Source organism: Octopus bimaculoides, chromosome 3 (assembly GCF_046866305.1).
Source record: "Octopus bimaculoides isolate indiv1 chromosome 3, ASM4686630v1, whole genome shotgun sequence".
In the NCBI taxonomy this organism is placed as follows: domain Eukaryota; kingdom Metazoa; phylum Mollusca; class Cephalopoda; order Octopoda; family Octopodidae; genus Octopus; species Octopus bimaculoides.
In genome coordinates, this window is record NC_142930.1 from 31,967,217 (window position 1) to 31,987,169 (window position 19,953).

A 19,953-nucleotide genomic window follows, 5' to 3' on the forward strand; every position below is an offset into this window, starting at 1 on the left:
CTTTACGTGTTAAGCTGTCTCTCTACATCTTTCGGATTTACGCTCGACAGCTCGCTCACACCTACATGACAACGTCCCAACAACAGAAGCTGTAACAACAAGAACTAAAGATGTATATATTTACCACCTGAATAAATGTTGTTTAAGTTGATAGTCTGGAGTTCAGCGTTCCGTTATATTCCTTAATATTATAGTAGGAAAGTCAGGTATACGTCTAAAGATGTATAACCCACTTTTCTACTAAAGTGGTGACCCCGACGTGATTCGAACACGCAGCCCACTGAATGCAAATACCCATTTTCTACTATACTGGTGACCCCGACGTGATTCGAACACGCAGCCCGCTGAGCTGCAATAACCCACTTTCTACTAAAGTGGTGACCCCCGACGAAGAAAAAACGCAGCATGAATTCTGGACTACCAACTTATAACTGGTGAACCCGACTAAAGAACAAATACAGCCATGGAGACCGAACTACATATTACCAACATCTCCAACCATAGTCAACACGACTCAACAAGAGCGGTTTTTATTCTCGCCTCTGTTAGAGTGGATTTTTCCACTCACGAAAAACAGACAGGAATTACGGCCTGCTTTTTATTATGTTCTTATATGTCGCATTTCACACTGTCACATATACATACATATTTTATGCCACACAATAACTCTTGTTATTCATTTCATACGGTTGTTTTTTTTTTCTATCGTCTCATTACTGGTATTTACGAATTCACTAATGTTCATAGTATAACGTAATTACTTGTATAACATCTTTGATATATATTTTGGTTTCGACCATGTGACACGTTTAGATAAAAGGAGTCCTCTGTTATTCCATTCGTCACCATTTCTCCTTTTTGAGTTTGCATGGTCGTTTTTTCATCTTGGGTTAAAAAAATTTTTCTTCGAGGTTTTCGCTAATGGTCGTACAGAGATTTGTCTGTCGATCGTTCTGTAAAAGCGTACCTCTTCAAACACTCATCACCAAACAGCCTTTTCGCCACCAGCGTTGTGCGCCAACCAAGATTACCACCGTGACGACAACAATTACTACTACCAACTACAAGCATTCCCTCTGACGTCGCCAAGTTTCAACAGATCATTACCACTGTCAACATCATTACCACCACACATACAGAACATCAATGTACTGTCTACCACAATGTTGTGCGCCAACAACCCCACCACCAGGGACACACCAATTAACTTGTGTAACTTTTATACGAATTGGATTTTTTTTGTCTCTACAGACACTTTTACTATGTTCTGTGTTTTTTTTCTCACACACACACTTGTGCACTCATACATTTTCTTTCCTTTCAGTAAAAACAAACACTCAGACTTTCACATTCCGTGATTCCAGTTCCTGGACAGTAGTCATCACGATTTGTTTTCTCATTGTCTCATTTGTTTTTTACTAGGTGGCATTTACTGCCCATATTGCATGATTTTCTTTCATTTGTACATTGCATGCATGTTCTCACGAGTGCACATTCATTTCTTTCATTTTTCATTGTGTGTGTTTTGTGCTACATCTTGTGGGTGGTTTTTCAGTGGCCATCCTGCCTCAGGTGTTCTAACAGATTTCATTTATCGTGCGTTTCCGCACTGGCAAGGGAGCCCTGTAGTAACGCCGTGCGCATGTGTAGTCTCACGCATGTGTAGTCTCACGCATGCGTAGAATTAAACAACCAAGCGTTCCCACTCAATTCATTCTCTTTCTTGCTGGCCAGCATAGAGCAATGGACGTGTCAAGAGAGTCTCTAACATTCGAACTCTGGAGACGGCCTCTTTATGTGTTAAGCTGTCTCTCTACATCTTTCGGACTTACGCTCGACAGCTCGCTCACACCTACATGACAACGTCCCAACAACAGAAGCTGTAACAACAAGAACTAAAGATGTATATATTTACCACCTGAATAAATGTTGTTTAAGTTGATAGTCTGGAGTTCAGCGTTCCGTTATATTCCTTAATATTATAGTAGGAAAGTCAGGTATACGTCTAAAGATGTATAACCCACTTTTCTACTAAAATTTCAATGTTAGATGTGCTTGACAAATAAAGCTATCTAAAGAGAGTAGTAAACAAAGTTCAACAGGTAAGTATGCTTGTGACAAACCTTCTTTTGCAGTGAGATCAATTCCTGAGGTATCCCAAGTAGGTATGACGCATTTGTCTGGGGGTCTGGAAGGTGTTTGTAGTACAGGCAACTTGTTGGCATTGCAAAACAATACAGAGGCAAAACTCTAAAAATAATTTCAAGGAAAACTAAGCTTTATGTTGACCAAGTAAAATATAATGAATATCTACTAACCAAAGAAGAAAGAAATGAAACCAGATTCAGATAAAATTTCTGCTATCCATACATTACAAGCATTTACTGAATGCAGTGCACTAGACATATACTAAGCGATGGTAATAAACTTGGCCAAGTTTATTCTTCATTGTCAGAGGTGAGTGAACCTTAGAAAGCTTACAGAGAGACCAAATGTATGGAATTGAACTAAAGTAGAACAAAAAGCATTTGCCAGTATAAAACTTGCTGTTAGCAGTTCACCAGTATTAGGATACTTTGACAAAAAAGCCTGTACTAACATCACTGGATATAAGAAAATCTATAAATAAGCTGACCATCTAGTTATCCATCTCATTGACTCTGACTGAGTCACAAATAAGAGTTCATTTGAAAAAGAAACTGTAGATTTTGGTGCTGAGCACTTTTAGAAGTGTGTATATGGTATGTCACTCTTAGTTGAGACAGATCATAAGGTAATGATAAACATGCTTAGCAAACACCTTTACAAGGCTCCTCAGAGGTTACAGAAAATGACTGTGGAATTGAGATTGCTTTCTAAAATACATAAAGTGGTAAGAATGAAAAATTATGAACACACTTAGTTTGTCTACAGTAAAGTCAAACTAAGCTTTCATTTGTGAGGCAGACAATCTGTTTTATAAAACTGATTTGTTGCAAACACTTCAGAGGGACAATTCAAAAATTGCTGAACTGAAAACCGATAGTCAAAGGGCTAAATTTAATTCAAGTTCTGGAACAAGATTGGTCTGAAAATTGCCAATACCAGGAGTTCTGAGACAAAGTTCAAGCAACAATGTTATTCCGTGGATAATGACAGCTGATGCTTAACTAGGTAAAACTAGTCATATTTAGGTTATTTACAATGACTTAAATATGAAATTTACTGTAAGTGGCCTGAAATGTCAGCTAATGTCATTAGACTGATTGGCAAATGTGATACTGCTTTAAGGCACCAAAGAAACTAGCAAAATGACGGACTTGAACCAAACCAGTATCAAAGACGCCAAGGCCAAATACCAGGGTAGATTTGTTTCAGTGCAAGAATTTTCAGTTTCTCATTCTTGAGAACTATAACAGAGGATTTCTTTGAAATTGCAATTTGTCACAGACAAAAGCTAAACAATTATAAACGATCCCAGCCTGTAAGACTTGGGTATTTCAATGAAAATTGTGACAAATTATGTGTTGCAATTCAGATGCAAGCTGGTTAAAGAATTCTTGAACACTTGGCAGTTTGAACTTAGAATTTCGCACCCTCATATATCTGATCTAATGGTGTGTAAGAGTGCGTGTGTGTGTGTGCAAGTGAGAGAGAGAGAGAGAGAGAGAGAGAGAGAGAGAGAGAGAGAGAGAGAGAGAGAGAGAGAGAGAGGAGAGCTGTTGGAATCTTGAAAGCACTACAAATGAAAGCAAATGATTCAAATATTACTCTTTTGCACTACAAGAATACATATAGATCAGAGTATATACCTTCTTCTGAAGCTCAGTTATTTGGACCTTAAAGCCTACTACCAAAACTCTAATTGAAATTTATGTCTTATGGCAGATCATCCAAAGAACTGTATCCACTAAGGAAACAAAGGTAGTGTGAATTACTACCAATAATCATGGTTGGGTACTTGTAAGAGTGACTGAAAGGATAGGTAAAAGAAATCATAACATAAATGATGGTCAGCAAATCGTCATTATCATTCATTAACATCTGGTTTCTGTGCTGACATGGGTTGGATGGTTTAACAGGGTCTGATGAGTCAGAGAACTGTGTCATGCAACACTGACTGCTTTGGCTGTCTATTTTTCTATAGCTGGATGCTCTTCCTAACGCTAACCACTTTACGTAGTGTACTTTTTGTGTGACACCTGCACTAGTGGTGATTGCCTCTTAATTTGCAGGGCTGAACTCCTAAAATGTCCTCTATAAATGAAAGAAAATAAAAGAGAGAGTGAGTGATGATTCTAGGCAAAGGGACAAAGGATAATAAGAGGAGAGGATGAGGAAGTTTGTCAGGGAACAGAGGAGAAGGAATTTGTGACAGGAATTATTGAGAAAAAAGGAGGGATGGAATTGAGAGATGATAGAATAGGTTATGTAAGGCAGGGAAAGTTCTAGGTTTATCCAACATGGTAAAGCGTATGAACAGAAGGTGAGAGAAGAATCTTGAGTCATTGAATTGAATGTGCAGGGTGGAAGATCATGTGGTTAGGTCAGAGAGGGAAAAAGAAGGGTGTTGAGGAGGCAGAAAAGCTGTGAAGAAGTCAATGAGAAGGTCAAGAAGTAGATACTAGAGGGCACAAGAGGTAGGAAGAAGAGAAAGAGCAGAATGTGAATGCCTGAAAGTGTCACAGATAAAAAGGCAGTGACAAGGATGAAGAGAGAGAGAGAGGGGGATGGGGTAAAACATTGAGTGGGTGCAATAATGGAAAGATAGGCTAGACAGTATCCTAGAGGTGTAAGAGTGGGTAGTGAGATAAAGTAAGAGGAGGTGTTGTGAGGCACAAAAAGTGCTGTCAGAGGTTAGAAGACATTGTTATACTTGAAACTCAGAGAAATAGGAAGGTACATAAAATCTGGTTAGCCAAAGAATGTATGAATATATACCTAAGTATGAAAGTATATACTTATATATGCACATCATACACTTACACATTAAGCTACAATTTTTTGAAACCAAATAGAGATACATGTAGGGTAGCCTTAATTTACATATGCTGTATAATATATCTCTATTTTATACCTAATTCATTGTAACTTTAAAATAATTTCAAATATTAAAAAGCTACACTGTGGGAATAAGAATGAAAATATTTTTTTTCTTTGGTGTTGATATATGGATAAAAGAAAGAGAATGAGGGTTCTTCGGGCAAACTGTTTCATGATCTGTTGATGCACCTGGCTTCCTTCCCCAGTCAATGGCCTAGGTCAGCTGCAATATAAAGCAGTCATGAATTAGGCTAGCACTTAAGTGGATAGCCTATTTTGCTTATACATACACGCACACATTCGCACATGCGTACTCATACTAAGTAGGCATTAGGCATAAATAAATCATGTATGTTGCTTATATCTGAACATCAGAATAGAACAGTTTAATGTGCTGCCAGGATAATGTTAATGAACAATGATACACAGCTATAGCACCTACTACTATTTTATCATGGACATTGACGCAGAGTATTTTGAATGTTTAATAAGATCAACTTAAGCATTATATATACATTATATGTCATACTTTTAAAGGACAATATACTATGTTCATACATAGCATCCATCTAATATCTATAGATCAAGGATGCTGTAAGTGCACAACAATGTGCTGTTCAATAAGCAGATAATCTGATGCTGCCAATTTTGTCTTTAGGTATGGTTGGCCATTGGCTTTTCTTTAAAATGCTCTTCTACTCATTGCCAGGTCTTATTTTCAATCTGCTGGGTGCCTACACACCACCCTTTAGGTTATCAACTATAAACATATTAACAAGAAAATTGACAGAAATAGTACACTCATGTATAAGTAACACTGATTATATATTGGTGATATTAATTAGATCCTTTATAAACAACAAATTATTCCTTTAATACTATTTATTTAGGCTATTTAGTACACCTCCATTCAAAGTAGAAGCATACAATCCTGAATAATCAATTATTGATGAATATTGCATGATAACTTCTATTAATTTGCCAAAATCTGATTATTTAATATTTGTTAATATTGAAATTAGAATCACTAATTGATCAACATTTGCTTGTTGAGATTGTTGATACTTCTAACTTGCACAGTTTACATTTTCTAATATTTAGAAACAAGAAAACCTGTTTACTTAACAATGCTAAAAGAAAGTTTAGAGAGCATTAACAAATGTTATTGCTAGAAATTGGAACGAATGTATCTAAAAAAACAATTCTTTGGTTTGCTGATCTAAGAAAACTAATCATGATTTCTTACATTGATATATATTTATAAGGAAAGATATTTTTGATTGACTTCAACTCCAGTACATACTTGATATTTACTTTATCCAACAGAAGAGAGAGAGAGAGAGAGAGAGAGAGAGAGAGAGAGAGAGAGAGAGAGAGAGAGAGTAATGGCAAAATCAACTTTGCATTATTTCAATATAGTGACAAAACAAAACAGTTTAAAGCATTTAATCTGGCACTTGTAAGAGTATGAATAAAGATTTTTAACTTAGGCAAAGCAGAAAAGTACAACTTGATTTGTGTTTTACATAATTACAATTAATTCCAGTGCTTTACCACTAATTTTATCAACCTCAAAAATGACCAAAGGCAAAATCAGCCATTGTAGGATTTGAATTCAGAATGCAGTGGGGTTTAACTAAAAACCACTAATAATTTTATGTATTGCCTACTGAATCTTCTATTGAGTGAGTTTTTGCCAACCAGTCAGACCACCTTTTTCTCTCATATTGTCTTCAAAACTTTTGTGTGTAGCAGCAGTACCTTTGAATCCACTGTGTCTTACCTGAGATTTGCAAAAGGTAAGCACTGGTTAATAATAAATCAGAGTAGTTTAATAATGTTAATTCTCTTGTAGTCTTATGAGTAAAGAAGCACAAAAGTCTATGGTATTTGGCTAAAATATATAACTTCCAATTCATCTACCTGTAATAGACACCACTGACTGATATATTTCAGAGTAGAAATAATAATAGTTTTGTGGAATTGAAGATGCTGAGTTCAATCAAGAGAAGGTGTATATCATCATAATACTACAAAAACCTGAGTTGAGTACTTGTCTATATGTATCCTTGTAATTCAAAAAGGGTCAGATTAAATAAGAATGATACCAATGAAACTGTCTCTAGGATTTGTTTATATTTCCATCATGAATCCTTGCTGCATGTTCAACTTGTATTTCTTATTCATTTTAATTACATTTTAACATTATGTAGAAAAGGAGTAGGTAGTAACTCTATAAGATGTACCCGGTGCAAGCTATGGACACATAAGAGGTGCAGCAACATCAAAGGCAGGTTAACTAGCAAGTTAGTTTTTGTTTGTGGCAGATGTTCAGGTGCAATAAAGACTGCAAACAAACAGGAAACAACTTCTATCTCATTCCAGGGTGAAAAACTAGAGGTAGTCGATAGCTTCCGCTATCTGGGCGACCAAGTTAGTAGTGGGGGTGGGTGCGCTGAAAGTGTAGCTGCTAGAATAAGAATAGCCTGGGCAAAGTTTAGAGAGCTCTTACCCCTGCTGGCGACAAAGGGACTCTCACTCAGAGTAAAAGGCAGACTGTATGACGCATGCGTACGAACAACCATGCTACATGGCAGTGAAACATGGGCTGTAACTGCTGAGGACATACGTAAGCTCGCAAGGAATGAAGCCAGTATGCTCCGTTGGATGTGTAATGTCAATGTGAATACCCGTCAGAGTGTAAGTATCTTGAGAGAAAAGCTGAACATCAGAAGCATCAGTTGTGGCGTGCAAGAGAGACGATTGCGCTGGTATGGACATGTGGTGAGAATGGAGGAGGATAGCTGCGTGAAAAAGTGCCACACCCTAACAGTTGAGGGAACCCGTGGAAGAGGTAGGCCCAGGAAGACCTGGGCTGAGGTGGTGAGGCAAGACCTTCGTACATTGGGCCTCACCGAGGCGATGACTACGGACCGAGACCTTTGGAAATGGGCTGTGCGTGAGAAGACCCGGCAAGCCAAGTAAGATCGTTGCCAGTGCCCCTGGACTGGTTCTTGTGCGGGTGGCACATGAGATGCACCATTTTGAGCGTGGCCGTTGCCAGTACCGCCTGACTGGCTCCTGTAGGATTTTCGAGCGAGATCGTTGCCAGTGCCCCTGGACTGGCTTGTGCGGGTGGCACATAAAAGACACCATTTCGAGCGTGGCCGTTTTCGTGCGGGTGACACGTAAAAGCACCCACTACACTCTCTGAGTGGTTGGCGTTAGGAAGGGCATCCAGCTGTAGAAACTCTGCCAAATCAGACTGGAGCCTGGTGTTGCCATCCGGTTTCACCAGTCCTCAGTCAAATCGTCCAACCCATGCTAGCATGGAAAGCGGACGTTAAACGATGATGATGATGATGATGATGATGATTCTTATGTGAATTAAACAATCAATTATATAGACTTTAAGTTCAAAGCTGATGGAATTTGATCACAAGTTTATTTTATACTAAAAGATTATATTTATAACCACTGTTATAGTTCAGTATTAATAATCAATAACAATGATTTTTTTTAATACTTAGGCTACTTGGCTGATATTTATTTTACTAAATCTACACAAAATGGCAAAATCTGACCCAACAAGATTTGAGCTCAGAAATATAATGAATCAAACTAGACAACAACGAATGTTTAAGCATTTGGTTCTGCTCTTTATGCCAAATCATCTACCTTATAATTCATGTTATTTATCCACCACCAAACAATGTAATCCAATATCTATTTACTAGACTGATAACAATACAGGAAGTTTAAATCTGTTATTTGATTAAATGGTATAATGTGTTCAGAAGGATATATAGCTTTAGTTAAAATATCTTTTTATTTCTTTTCCATACATTCAATGTTTTTTAAGATTTTGAGAATAAATGAGTAATATTTTCAGCTAAATTGCTATCTATAATGAACTGGCATTTATGTAAGTATATTCAGGATATTACAAAATGCTTCATAATTATGAATATTTAGTCATACATTGGCAGATATTGTGTAGCTTGTATAAACGAAATTACAACTAACAAGTGAAGTTTATTTCATACCTTGCTGCTTAATTATTTTCATACCTACTTACTTACCAAGCAATGCAAGAATATAACTGCATGATGCTGAGTCAATATTTAGAATGACTTGCTGTTTTATTGGTAATCAAACTGCTTGCAACATTTTTTCTTCACATTTTCCACCTACATTTTTGTACTTTTCTCATGTTGAAAAGCTAATTTTAAAAAGAAACATTAGCTGTTCCTTGTATAACATCTGCATCTTCTCTAAACCAGTGTTGTCATAATCATTATTGTCATCATTTAACATCCTTTTTTCCATGCTGGCATGAGTTCTCCTGTTTGAGAAAAGTATAATCTGAGAAGGCCAGACAATATTTCCCAGGGAGATGTATAAATGCACCAATATTAATGCCCATAGAAAACTTTTTTGGAATTCAAAGATATTCAAGCATATATTGCGTATATTCAATTTACTGTCACTTTATACAAAAGCATTAAAAAATTTCAGTATGATTTTGTGACATACAGTACCACTACAGGGGATAAATATAATAACCATAACAAGTGACAATTAGGCGCAAAATATTTTACTATATGGAACATAACTAGACATCATACTTAACCATATTCAGCTTTCTTTGTTAGTTCAGTTCCTATATTTACATGAAGTTAGACCTACATTATCCTTATTTCTCCAAGGCCCATATACCATTTGCACTCTTTTCCCTACATAAATGAACTAAGACTCATTTCCATTTCTATAGTAATCTGTTTATTTGCCAATAAAACATCCTACAAGTCTTCCTTAGCAGCAAGAATGGAAGTTATTTATGCACTTCCAGCATAAGTAAATACCTTATCTACATTCTAAAGTAACACTGATAATGAAGTAATGTTTAACAAGAATAAAAGCTGTATTTATCTCAAATAAGAAATACCAAAAACCTGCATGAATAACAATCAACTGAAAGAATCTTTCATTAGACATACATTAAAAAATGTCTTTACTGACCTTCTGGAAACCAAATACTCTTAACATAGCTACATATATTTTGAAGCAATTTACTTTTATCTTCAAAGCCAGTTGAATGTAGAATTTGGTTTGTTCATTCATAAGGATTGGTGAACTCTCTAAAACAATAAAAGTTTTGTTTGTTTCTTTTGCAGATCTCTAAATCTCAAACTAATGTGGCACCTGTCAATTTAGTCATATTTTCTCTTTTCTTTCTCCTCCCATTTTTTAATAAACAACAGCCCTAATATCATTCAGAAATATTTTTGTCTAAGTTTATCTCATCCTGTAGTAAACTTAGAGAAATCGGGGAGAATATTTCGCACACCAAACTAAACTTCCCCGTTCTTTGTCTCTCATATGCCCAAAATGTGCTTATAACTGAACTTATTTTCTGGAATTAAATTCCTTGCTAAGAGTTCATCACATTATCAGCAGATTATGAAACAAAGCCAAACAATTATTCTGAGGATATCTAATAAATGACTAATAACTATAATCAATTTTTTTACTATTAAAAGCTTTAAATTTTAATAAATTTCTAATTAATAGTGAATATTAATACTTTTAGCATTTTGTTTACCAGCTTTTGTGCTTACAAAGTTCATTTTGTTCCCATCCAAAAATGCAACATGAAACAAGGAGAAAAGTAATACTTAATAGAAATAAGAAGTGTAATATTCAGGCATATATGAATGGAATTTGCCAACTTCTCAATTTCATAAGTTAATGCTAACTTTCCATTCATCCTGGATGGAACCCTTGTAATAACAGCAAAACTAAATCCTTGATATTAACATGTACATCTAGTTTCTAAAACCCATTTATATCATTGTTTAGTAAGGTAGTGATCATAAATATCCACAATACAAATAGTTGTCTGAAACAAAGCTTCTACAATATAGTTAAACATTCTGAGCAAGATCGATCAATTAAGAACCTGGTGTTTCTAAATCATAACCAGGGTACTTAATGTGAAATAACTGGAAAGCGCTTCTATTATTGACAACAATCAAAAGCTTAAATTTAGATACTTGTGAATATGGTGTCTTAACAAAAGGTTAGGCTGATTTTTAAAGGTCAATAAAACTAAGGAAACAGGGATTTTAATATTGCAAACTGCAATGCTGTCACCTAAGAAACAAATGTTAACAAGAATAAGAAAAATGTAGTTAAAATACAATGAAATAAGACAGTAATACTTTTAATCTAATGTATTCAAAGTATGAAAAGGATATTCATATATATATATATATATATATATATATATATATATATATATATATATATATATATATATATGTAAAAATATGTGACAATTATTCGGTAACCATGATAAAACTAATAGCTCATTTGTCTTAATAACGGTCAACCGCAGAGTAATTTCCCTTTCTTTAACGCTCATTTTCATAGCAATTTTCAATGGCCAGATAACTGAAGAGATCGTGGTGTGGAACATTGATATGTCTTATATATATAAATATATATACATATTTATTTATTTATTTATGTGTTTCAGCCAAGTGGCTGCGGTCATGCTGGTGTATATATATTTTGCAGCCAATGGACAATTATCTAGGGAAACGTAAATATTGAGTGGTGTTCCACAAGGAACTGTCCTGGGGCCACTACTGTTTATAGTAGCCCTTCTGGACATGCCCACAGTCACTCGGACAGCCATTGTCACTAGCTAAGCTGATGACACAAAACTATCTCAGGCAAGAAAGAATCCTAATGATATCATAAGCCTGCAGAATGACCTAAATGCAATATACAAGTGGGCAGAACAAAATAATATGTGGTTTAATGAAAATCCACAGTCACATATAGAAAAAATTAGTAAGTAAATACACGACAAATAAGTATAATAAAATACAAAGTAAAAATCATAAAATAATAATAATAATATCATTATTATTATTTATATATATATATATATATATATATAGGTGCAGGAGTGACTGTGTGGTAAGTAGCTTGCTTAGCAACCACATGGTTTGGGGTTCATTCCCACTATGTGGCACCTTGGGCAAGTGTATTTCTACTATAGCCTCAGGCCGATCAAAGCCTTGTGAGTGAATTGGGGAGACGGAAACTGAAAGAAGCCCGTCATATATTTGTATGTGTGTGTATATGTTTGTGTGTCTGTGTTTGTCCCCCACCCCCAACATCTCTTGACAACTGATGATGGTGTGTTTACATCCCCGTAACTTCGCGATTTGGCTAAAGAGACGATAGAATATATATTAGGGTTCCAAAGAATAATCCTGGGGTTGATTTGATCGACTAAAGGCTGTGCTCCAGCATGGGCACAGTCAAATGACTGAAACAAGTAAAAGAGTAAAAGAGAACGAGATATGAATATATATATATATATATATCGTTTAACGTCCGCTTTCCATTCTAGCATGGGTTGGACTATATATATATATATATATATATATATATATATATATATATATATATATATATATATATATATATAGAGAGAGAGAGAGAGAGAGAAATATATATAGAAATATTATAAAATTAGGGAATGTAAAATTCCAAACTTACAGGCATATTCAATTTAGTAATACCAAATTGAATTTTATAATAAATAATATATGTATATAAATATAATTTAGAGAAGAACCACCAATACACAATTCAAACAATGAAAGAGACCAATCACCATCAAGAAAAATGTATTCTACAAAATAGTAATTTAAAAATCCATAAAATCTAAAAAAAATCTATAAAATAGTAGACTAAAAATTTAATTCAACTTAGTAAATTGATAAAATAGAAGGTAAAGTGTTGACTATGTGAGTTTCGTGGTCACATCATAGCAGAAAAAAACAGTACAATTCACAATAAATTGATCAACATTATATTTTACTGAAAATACAGTCACTATCAGAACTAGAGGAGAAGTTTCAGGTGTGGAAAGAAGGATTAGAATCAGAGGGCCTTAGAGTCAACCTAGCTAAAACCAAAGTCCTAATAAGTAGGAAGGCAGATAAACCACAAATCCCTTCAGGTAGATGGCCCTGCTCGATCTGTAGAAAAGGCATAGATAGAAACTCTGTAAGATGTACCCAGTGTAAGCTATGGACACATAAGAGGTGCAGCAATATCAAAGGAAGGTTAACTAGGAAGATAGTTTTTGTATGTGGCAGATGCTCAGGAGCAATAAACACTGAAAATGTGCAGAGAACAACTTCTGCCACATTCCATGGAGAATAACTAGAAGTAGTTGATAGCTTCCGTTACATAGGTGACCAAGTCAGTAGCAGGGGATGGTGCACTGAAAGTGTAGCTGCTAGAATAAGAATAGCCTGGGCAAAGTTCAGAGAACTCTTACCGCTGCTGGTGACAAAGGGCCTCACACTCAGAGTAAAAAGCAGACTGTATGATGTATGTGTACGAACAGCCATGCTACATAGCAGTGAAACATGGGCCGTGACTGCTGAGTACATGCGTAAGCTCACAAGGAATGAAGCCAATATGCTCCGATGGATGTGTAAAGTGAGTGTGCATACTCGATAGAGTGTAAGTATCTTGAGAGAAAAGTTGGACCTAAGAAGCATCAGTTGTGGTGATCAAGAGAGACGATTGCGCTGGTATGGTCATTTGGCGAGTATGGATAAGGATAGCTGTGTGAAAAATTGCCACAGTCTAGCGGTTGAGGGTACCTGTGGAAGAGGTAGACCCAGGAAGACCTGGGATGAGGTGATGAAGCATGACCTTCAAACATTAGGCCTCACCGAGGCAATGACTAGTGACTGAGACCTTTGGAAATATGCTGCGTGTGAGAAGACCCGGCAAGACTCTGTGGCCTTGCCAGGGGAGTAGCCAACTCATTTATGTGTACCTTTCCTTCATTGGACACTAAACTCTGCTTGTGAAGACCTGTTGAGGCAAGTGAAATCAAAATCGAACCAAATTCGACAACTGGCATCTATGCCAACCTTTCCTTCATTGGACACTAAACTCTGTTTGCGAAGACCTGTTGGGGCAACTGAAATCGAAATCGAAATTGAACCAAATTCAATGACTGGCACTCGTGCCATACATACACATGCACACCCACACACCCACGTACATGCGCCTATATGTATATACTCATCCACCCTCACTTTAAACACACACACATGCTCACCCACACATTCACCAAAAAATATATACATACCTGCATACACGCTCGCAGATATATCGCCAGACAATTATTGCCAGTGTGTTTACATCCCCGTAAAAGAGATCGATAGTATAAGTACTAAGCATAAAAAGACTAAGTACTGGGGTCGATTTGCTTGACTAAAGGCAGTGCCGCAGCATGGCTACAATCAAAATGACTGAAACAAGTAAAAGAATAAAAGAATATATATATATATATATATATATATATATACATACATACACATATACACATGCATGCACATATACAGATCTTATATCTTGTACCTTTTACTTCTTAGGGTTATTAGACAGCAGCCATGCTGTGTCACTGCCTTGAATGGTTTAGTTGAGCAAATCAATACTAGTTGTGAAGCAGTAGTGATGGTGGTGGGGGAGACAAACACAAAGGCACAAACACACAGATACAAACATAGACCTGGGATGAGGTGTTGAAGCATGACCTTCGAAAATTAGGCCTCACCGAGGCAATGACTTGTGACCGAGACCTTTGGAAATATGCAGTGCGTGAAAAGACCCAGCAAGGCAAGTGAGACCATAATCCGAGGCCTCTGCCAGGGGTGTAGTCAGCCCACTTATGCATACCTTTCCTTCATTGGACACTAAACTCTTTTTGCAAAGACCTGTTGAGGCAAATAAAATCGATCCAAATTCGATGACTGGCACCCATGCCAACCTCTCCTTCATTGGACACTAAACTTAGCTTGCGAAGACCTGTTGGGGCAAGTGAAATCGAAATCGTGATTGAACCAAATTCGATGACTGGCACCTGTCCGAGAGTGATCATTGCCAGAGCAGCTGTTTGGTTTCCGTGCCAGCGGCACGTAAATAGCACCATTTGAGCGTGATCGTTACCAGCGTCACCTTACTGGCACTTGTGCTGGTGGCACATGAAAAAACATTCGAGCGAGGTCGTTGCCAGTGCCACTGGACTGGCTCCTGTGCAGGTGACAAGTAAAAAACACCATTTCAAGTGTGGCTGTTGCCATATACATACATATAGCTTTTAACCAATCTTCTCTTTGATAGCATTCAGAGAACTGCATCATGCTCCAATGTTTACGTTGACAAAGTTTCTACAGCTTGATACCCTTTCTAATGCCATTCAATTAACAACATGTACTAGCAAGGTGTTCATGTATCTCAGAAGACCAAGACTTCTATTGGCAGAGTGGAGCTACATAGAGATGGAGGTAGCTTTATCCTAGGTAATGAAAGATCAGAATATGTAGGAAATGGTGAAAACATGTTTCTTGCTGTAGAAGTGATTCTTGATTGCTCACATTTAACAAGAGTGGGTGGGAGTAGCTATGAGGATCTAGAAAGAGAAGTAAAGATGTTGGTGACAAGGTGGTCCCTGGGGGAAGAAGAACAAAAGGGTTACTGGATAGATGTAGCAAGAGTATGTGTAGAGAAAATAAAGCATGGTAAGAAATGAGGCTGGGGTGTGAATATACTGAATGATGAATGAGGGTTTAGGTGTCCATGATAAATATGAGATGTTTTGAATATATATGTATATATATATATATATATATATATATATATATATATATACATGCGTGTGTGCATACACATATATACAAATATATAAATATATATGTATGTGTGTATATACACACATATATACTAATATATATATATATATACAGTATGTACATATATATACAGTATGTATGTACATATATATATATACATATATACATGCACATATATACACACACACACACACACAAACACACACACAGACACACACACAAATATATATATATATATATATATATATATATACATATACTGTACGCATATGTGTGTGAGTGTGTCTATGTATGTGTGTGTATATTTATATATAGTTGTACATATGTAATCTATTTTTGTATGTGCGATTTTTGTGTGTTTGCTTTGCATGTATGGAGATAAAGAAAAAGAGGGAGAGTAGGAGATTCACATGAAATGGAATGTTCTTGTTCTATGTAATCTAATGTGCATGAAGAAACAAGAAACAAATAAATATCAACAACAAAGGCAGCAAGGTAAATAAAAGGAAATGTAAAAGCAAAACAAAAAAAAATATTTAGAGATAAAGGAAGCTGATCTAGAAGGTTAATATCTTTAAGTAATCAGTTGAATGAGTGAGGAGAGAGAGAGAGAGAGGAAGAGAGGAAGAGAGAGAGAGGAAGAGAGGAAGAGAGAGAGAGGAAGAGAGGAAGAGAGAGAAAGTTAGTATGTGCGTATGTGTATGATCAAGGGATAGAGAGTGTGATAAGACACAGAGTAAATGAGAGAGAGAGAGAGAGAGAGAGAGAGAGAGAGAGAGAGAGAAAACAGTTAGGAAGAAAAAACCCAGTTAAATATAACAAAATGAATGCTAGTCTATAGTTCACAGCTAAAACTCTCTCATATTCAGAGTAGTGGTAGCAGTAATGGTGGTGGTGGATGTAGTAGTTAAAGTGCAGGTGATGTTGCTATTGCTGCTGCTGATAGTGGTGATGGTGGTGGTGGTGGTGGTGGTAATGGTGACAGCAAAGGTGGTTGATATGATGGTTATGATAGAAGCAATGAGATTACAGATGTGGTGGTGATCATTTCCGAAGTTGACAACAGGTGGTGATAGTGGTGATGCTTCGATGATTGCAGCAGCAACAGTGATAGTGGTAGCGTCTGTGAAGCAGCTAAGGAGAAGAGAATATAATTATGATGATGATGACAATAAAGACAACAATGATCATGATGTTAGTGGTTACAGCGGTAGAATGATGTTTGTAGTTGTAGCAATGAGTGAAAGACAGTCAAAGCAACAAGGGAATGGCAGCTACTCTAGCATCATCATAATAATCACAACTAGTGCTACTACTGTTAATAATAATAATAATAATAATAATAATAATAATGATAATAATATGCTAAACATAATTTCTACTTCTACTGATGATATTTATAAAACCAACATAGGAACCTCTACGTAGTTGCTGAACCTGCTAGAAAAAGCAGCTGTATCTTCTTTTATTCACATCATAGTTTTAAACAAGGACACAGTAGTCCTAGATACCTCTACACAGATGGTCATGGATAAAATACTTTTGATCAACACAGACCAAAAAGCTAAACGACAACTGATGATGATGATGATGATGACTATAGTAGTAGCAGCAGCAGCAGCAGCAGTGGTAGTAGTGGTGGTGGGTGAATGTATTGTCTGCATCAGTAGTATATAATGACAAAAGTAATGACAGTAGGTTGTGGAGGCAAGAATATGACAATATAAAGCTACAGGTAGGAACCTTTCATTTGTTAGTGTTATTAAAGATGAATGATGGCAATGACGAGGACAATAACCATCATGACAATGATGATGATGATGACGATGACAATGATGACGATGAGATCAGTGACAATGGTGACAATGGTGATGATTATGATAATGGTGATGAAGATGATGTGGATAATGACGATGGCAACAATGCTGATGATGGTGATATAATGGCGACATTGGTACTATTGACGTGAGTATTAATCAATAAAACAAAAATCATAACAAAAATATAGTCTATGCTGAAGTAATAATATCTACTAGAAAGAATTATTGCCGTTGTTAGTGTCATGGTCGTAGTAGTAGTAGTAGTAGTAGTAGTAGAGGTAGTGAAAGTAGTTAGAAAGGTGGTGTTGGTGGTAGTGTTGCTGGAAGGCTGTTGTGAGGGTATTAATATTAACAGTAGTGGCAGTGGTGGTGAAAGTTGTTTGGAGGTGGTGTTGATAATGTTGATGGAGAATTTTGTAGTAACAGTAGTAGCTGTCAAGGAGGTGGTAGTATCAAAAGTAGTAGTAGTGGTAGTGAAAGTTTTTTTTTCATGGGGGTGATAGTAATGAAAATATTAGTAGTTGTAGCGGCTATCATGGTAGTAATAGTATTAAAAGCTAGAACAGTGGTGGTGAAAGTAGTTATAAAGGTGATGGTGGTTGTAGTGGTAATATTGTAGTAGGTGTAGAGTTGATTGTTACAGTAGAGGTGGTGGTTATAATAATAATGGAAGTAGTAGTAGCAGCAGCAGTAGATTTCACATTGCTACAAACTTCTAACTGTAGACTGTATATGTTAAATAAACCAAGATGTAGAAAAATGTGTCTAGAAGTGTGTTTGCATACAGGTATGTATTAATTCATGTATGCATGCATATATGTGTAACAGTGTAGGCATACTTGTGTTCAGTGACAATAAGAGATATTGGATGTAAGAATGTATGTATACATGTGTATATGTATCATGTGCAAAATTGTAGGCATACTGACATGCAGCGACAATAAGGTGTAAGGTGCTATATATTTGTGTGTGTATTAATCCTCATATATATATGTGTGTGCAACAGTGTATGTGTAACTGTGTGCATTGACATCCAGTAAGACCTATATGAAATGTTACTACAAAACTCAACAAAATGACTAGAACACAGTGAGCCTTTCCTCAGTAAATTAGTGAAAAGGTCAATTAAACCAACTAAAGAATCTACAGGTTTACATTTCTAATCCTTTAAATTACACTGCAAAACTAGTAGTTCACACCTATCTGATGTACACACCAGAAAAATTCTCTAAGTCTTCAAACTTGAATAAGAAAGGGAAAATATGAATTTGTAGTGTTTGTGTGCAACATAGTAATGAAATTTCACAAAGAACTTACAGTTGCACACAACAAGAAATCAGTTAGATGTAAATTATTCAAGTGATGGGTTGGCATAGATGTTAGAGAAACTTCTAATGAAGTATGTTAGACATCATTGTAGTGGATTTCAGATTCTATAATGGCCTCTTCCAGCCTCACAAAATTTATGATGAGCCCATGAAAGCTACGTTTCTTATTGACAAACATTGAAATAAAATTAAAATTATTTAAAAGATTGATTATATTTCACCACCATTAATGAAACATGAATGATTTTATAAACTCATAATAACTGTTCATCAATCTTAACAAGGATCACACTGAGATGTTACCATTAATGAATTGTCACAAACTTCAGTTGTTATATGATCAAGCCTGACACATAAGACAAGGGAAACTATATAAAGATAAAGGTGAGTGTAAGGAAATCAGGATTAAGTTGTATATCATGTTTCCAGAGGTATACATAGATGGCAATGTAATTCATAATACACGTGTATTTTAGGCAGATTGTAATCTGATATTATTTTAGGCAGTGTCATATGATATGTAAGACAGATTGTGAATGAGTATTTTAAGAAAATTAAGTATGTTGACATACAGGCTAAGAGACTCTAATTACTCATATTTTGTTATTCTAAAAGCTAAATTAAAGATTAAGAGAAAGACCAATAGTAGTAAGATCAATAGAAATTGTAGCAAGAAAATATTTTGACAACAGTTAACAAGAATAATTTTCATATTTTTTTAATAATATAACATCTTTGGGAATTATACAACTGAACTGGAAACAAATGTGACATATGATAACCACTGAACAATAACATGAATCTCAAGAATAAACCCACATTCAAATGAGCTTTGAATGTAGCTGGAAATTAAAATGCATTAAATGCTGCTACCAAAGGATACCAGAAAGCATAGAAATAGAGTTAGAGAATGAAGTTAGAAAAGACTCAGAAGTATTTTAGTTAACCTCGGTTGTTGAAAGAAAACTTTCTTAGAACTTTCAATACACAATTTTATAGGAAATAAATATAAAAACATGCATGATAAAATTAAATATTACATAG

The 19,953-nt window shown here is 35.8% G+C and overlaps 2 protein-coding genes across 5 annotated transcripts in view; one reads left to right on the plus strand and one right to left on the minus strand.

Annotated features, from left to right (window-relative positions):
* Positions 1-19,953, minus strand: part of LOC106872359 (muscle calcium channel subunit alpha-1-like) — a 437,934-nt gene that overhangs the window by 344,686 nt on the left and 73,295 nt on the right. The gene's annotated exons all lie outside the window — the stretch shown is intronic.
* The window catches only part of LOC106872361 (uncharacterized), a 21,521-nt gene continuing 17,654 nt past the window's right edge, over positions 16,087-19,953 (plus strand). For 2 of the 3 annotated variants that reach the window (XR_016241004.1, XM_089348767.1), the window contains exon 1: positions 16,088-17,726. Coding sequence is in view for 2 of the 3 variants with exons in the window: in XM_089348767.1 (XP_089204893.1) it covers positions 17,530-17,726 (197 nt within the window). In the remaining variant the exon portion in view is untranslated. Of the gene's footprint in view, positions 17,727-19,953 lie in introns of all 3 variants that reach the window. The other variant, XM_052966563.2, reaches the window with a different exon arrangement.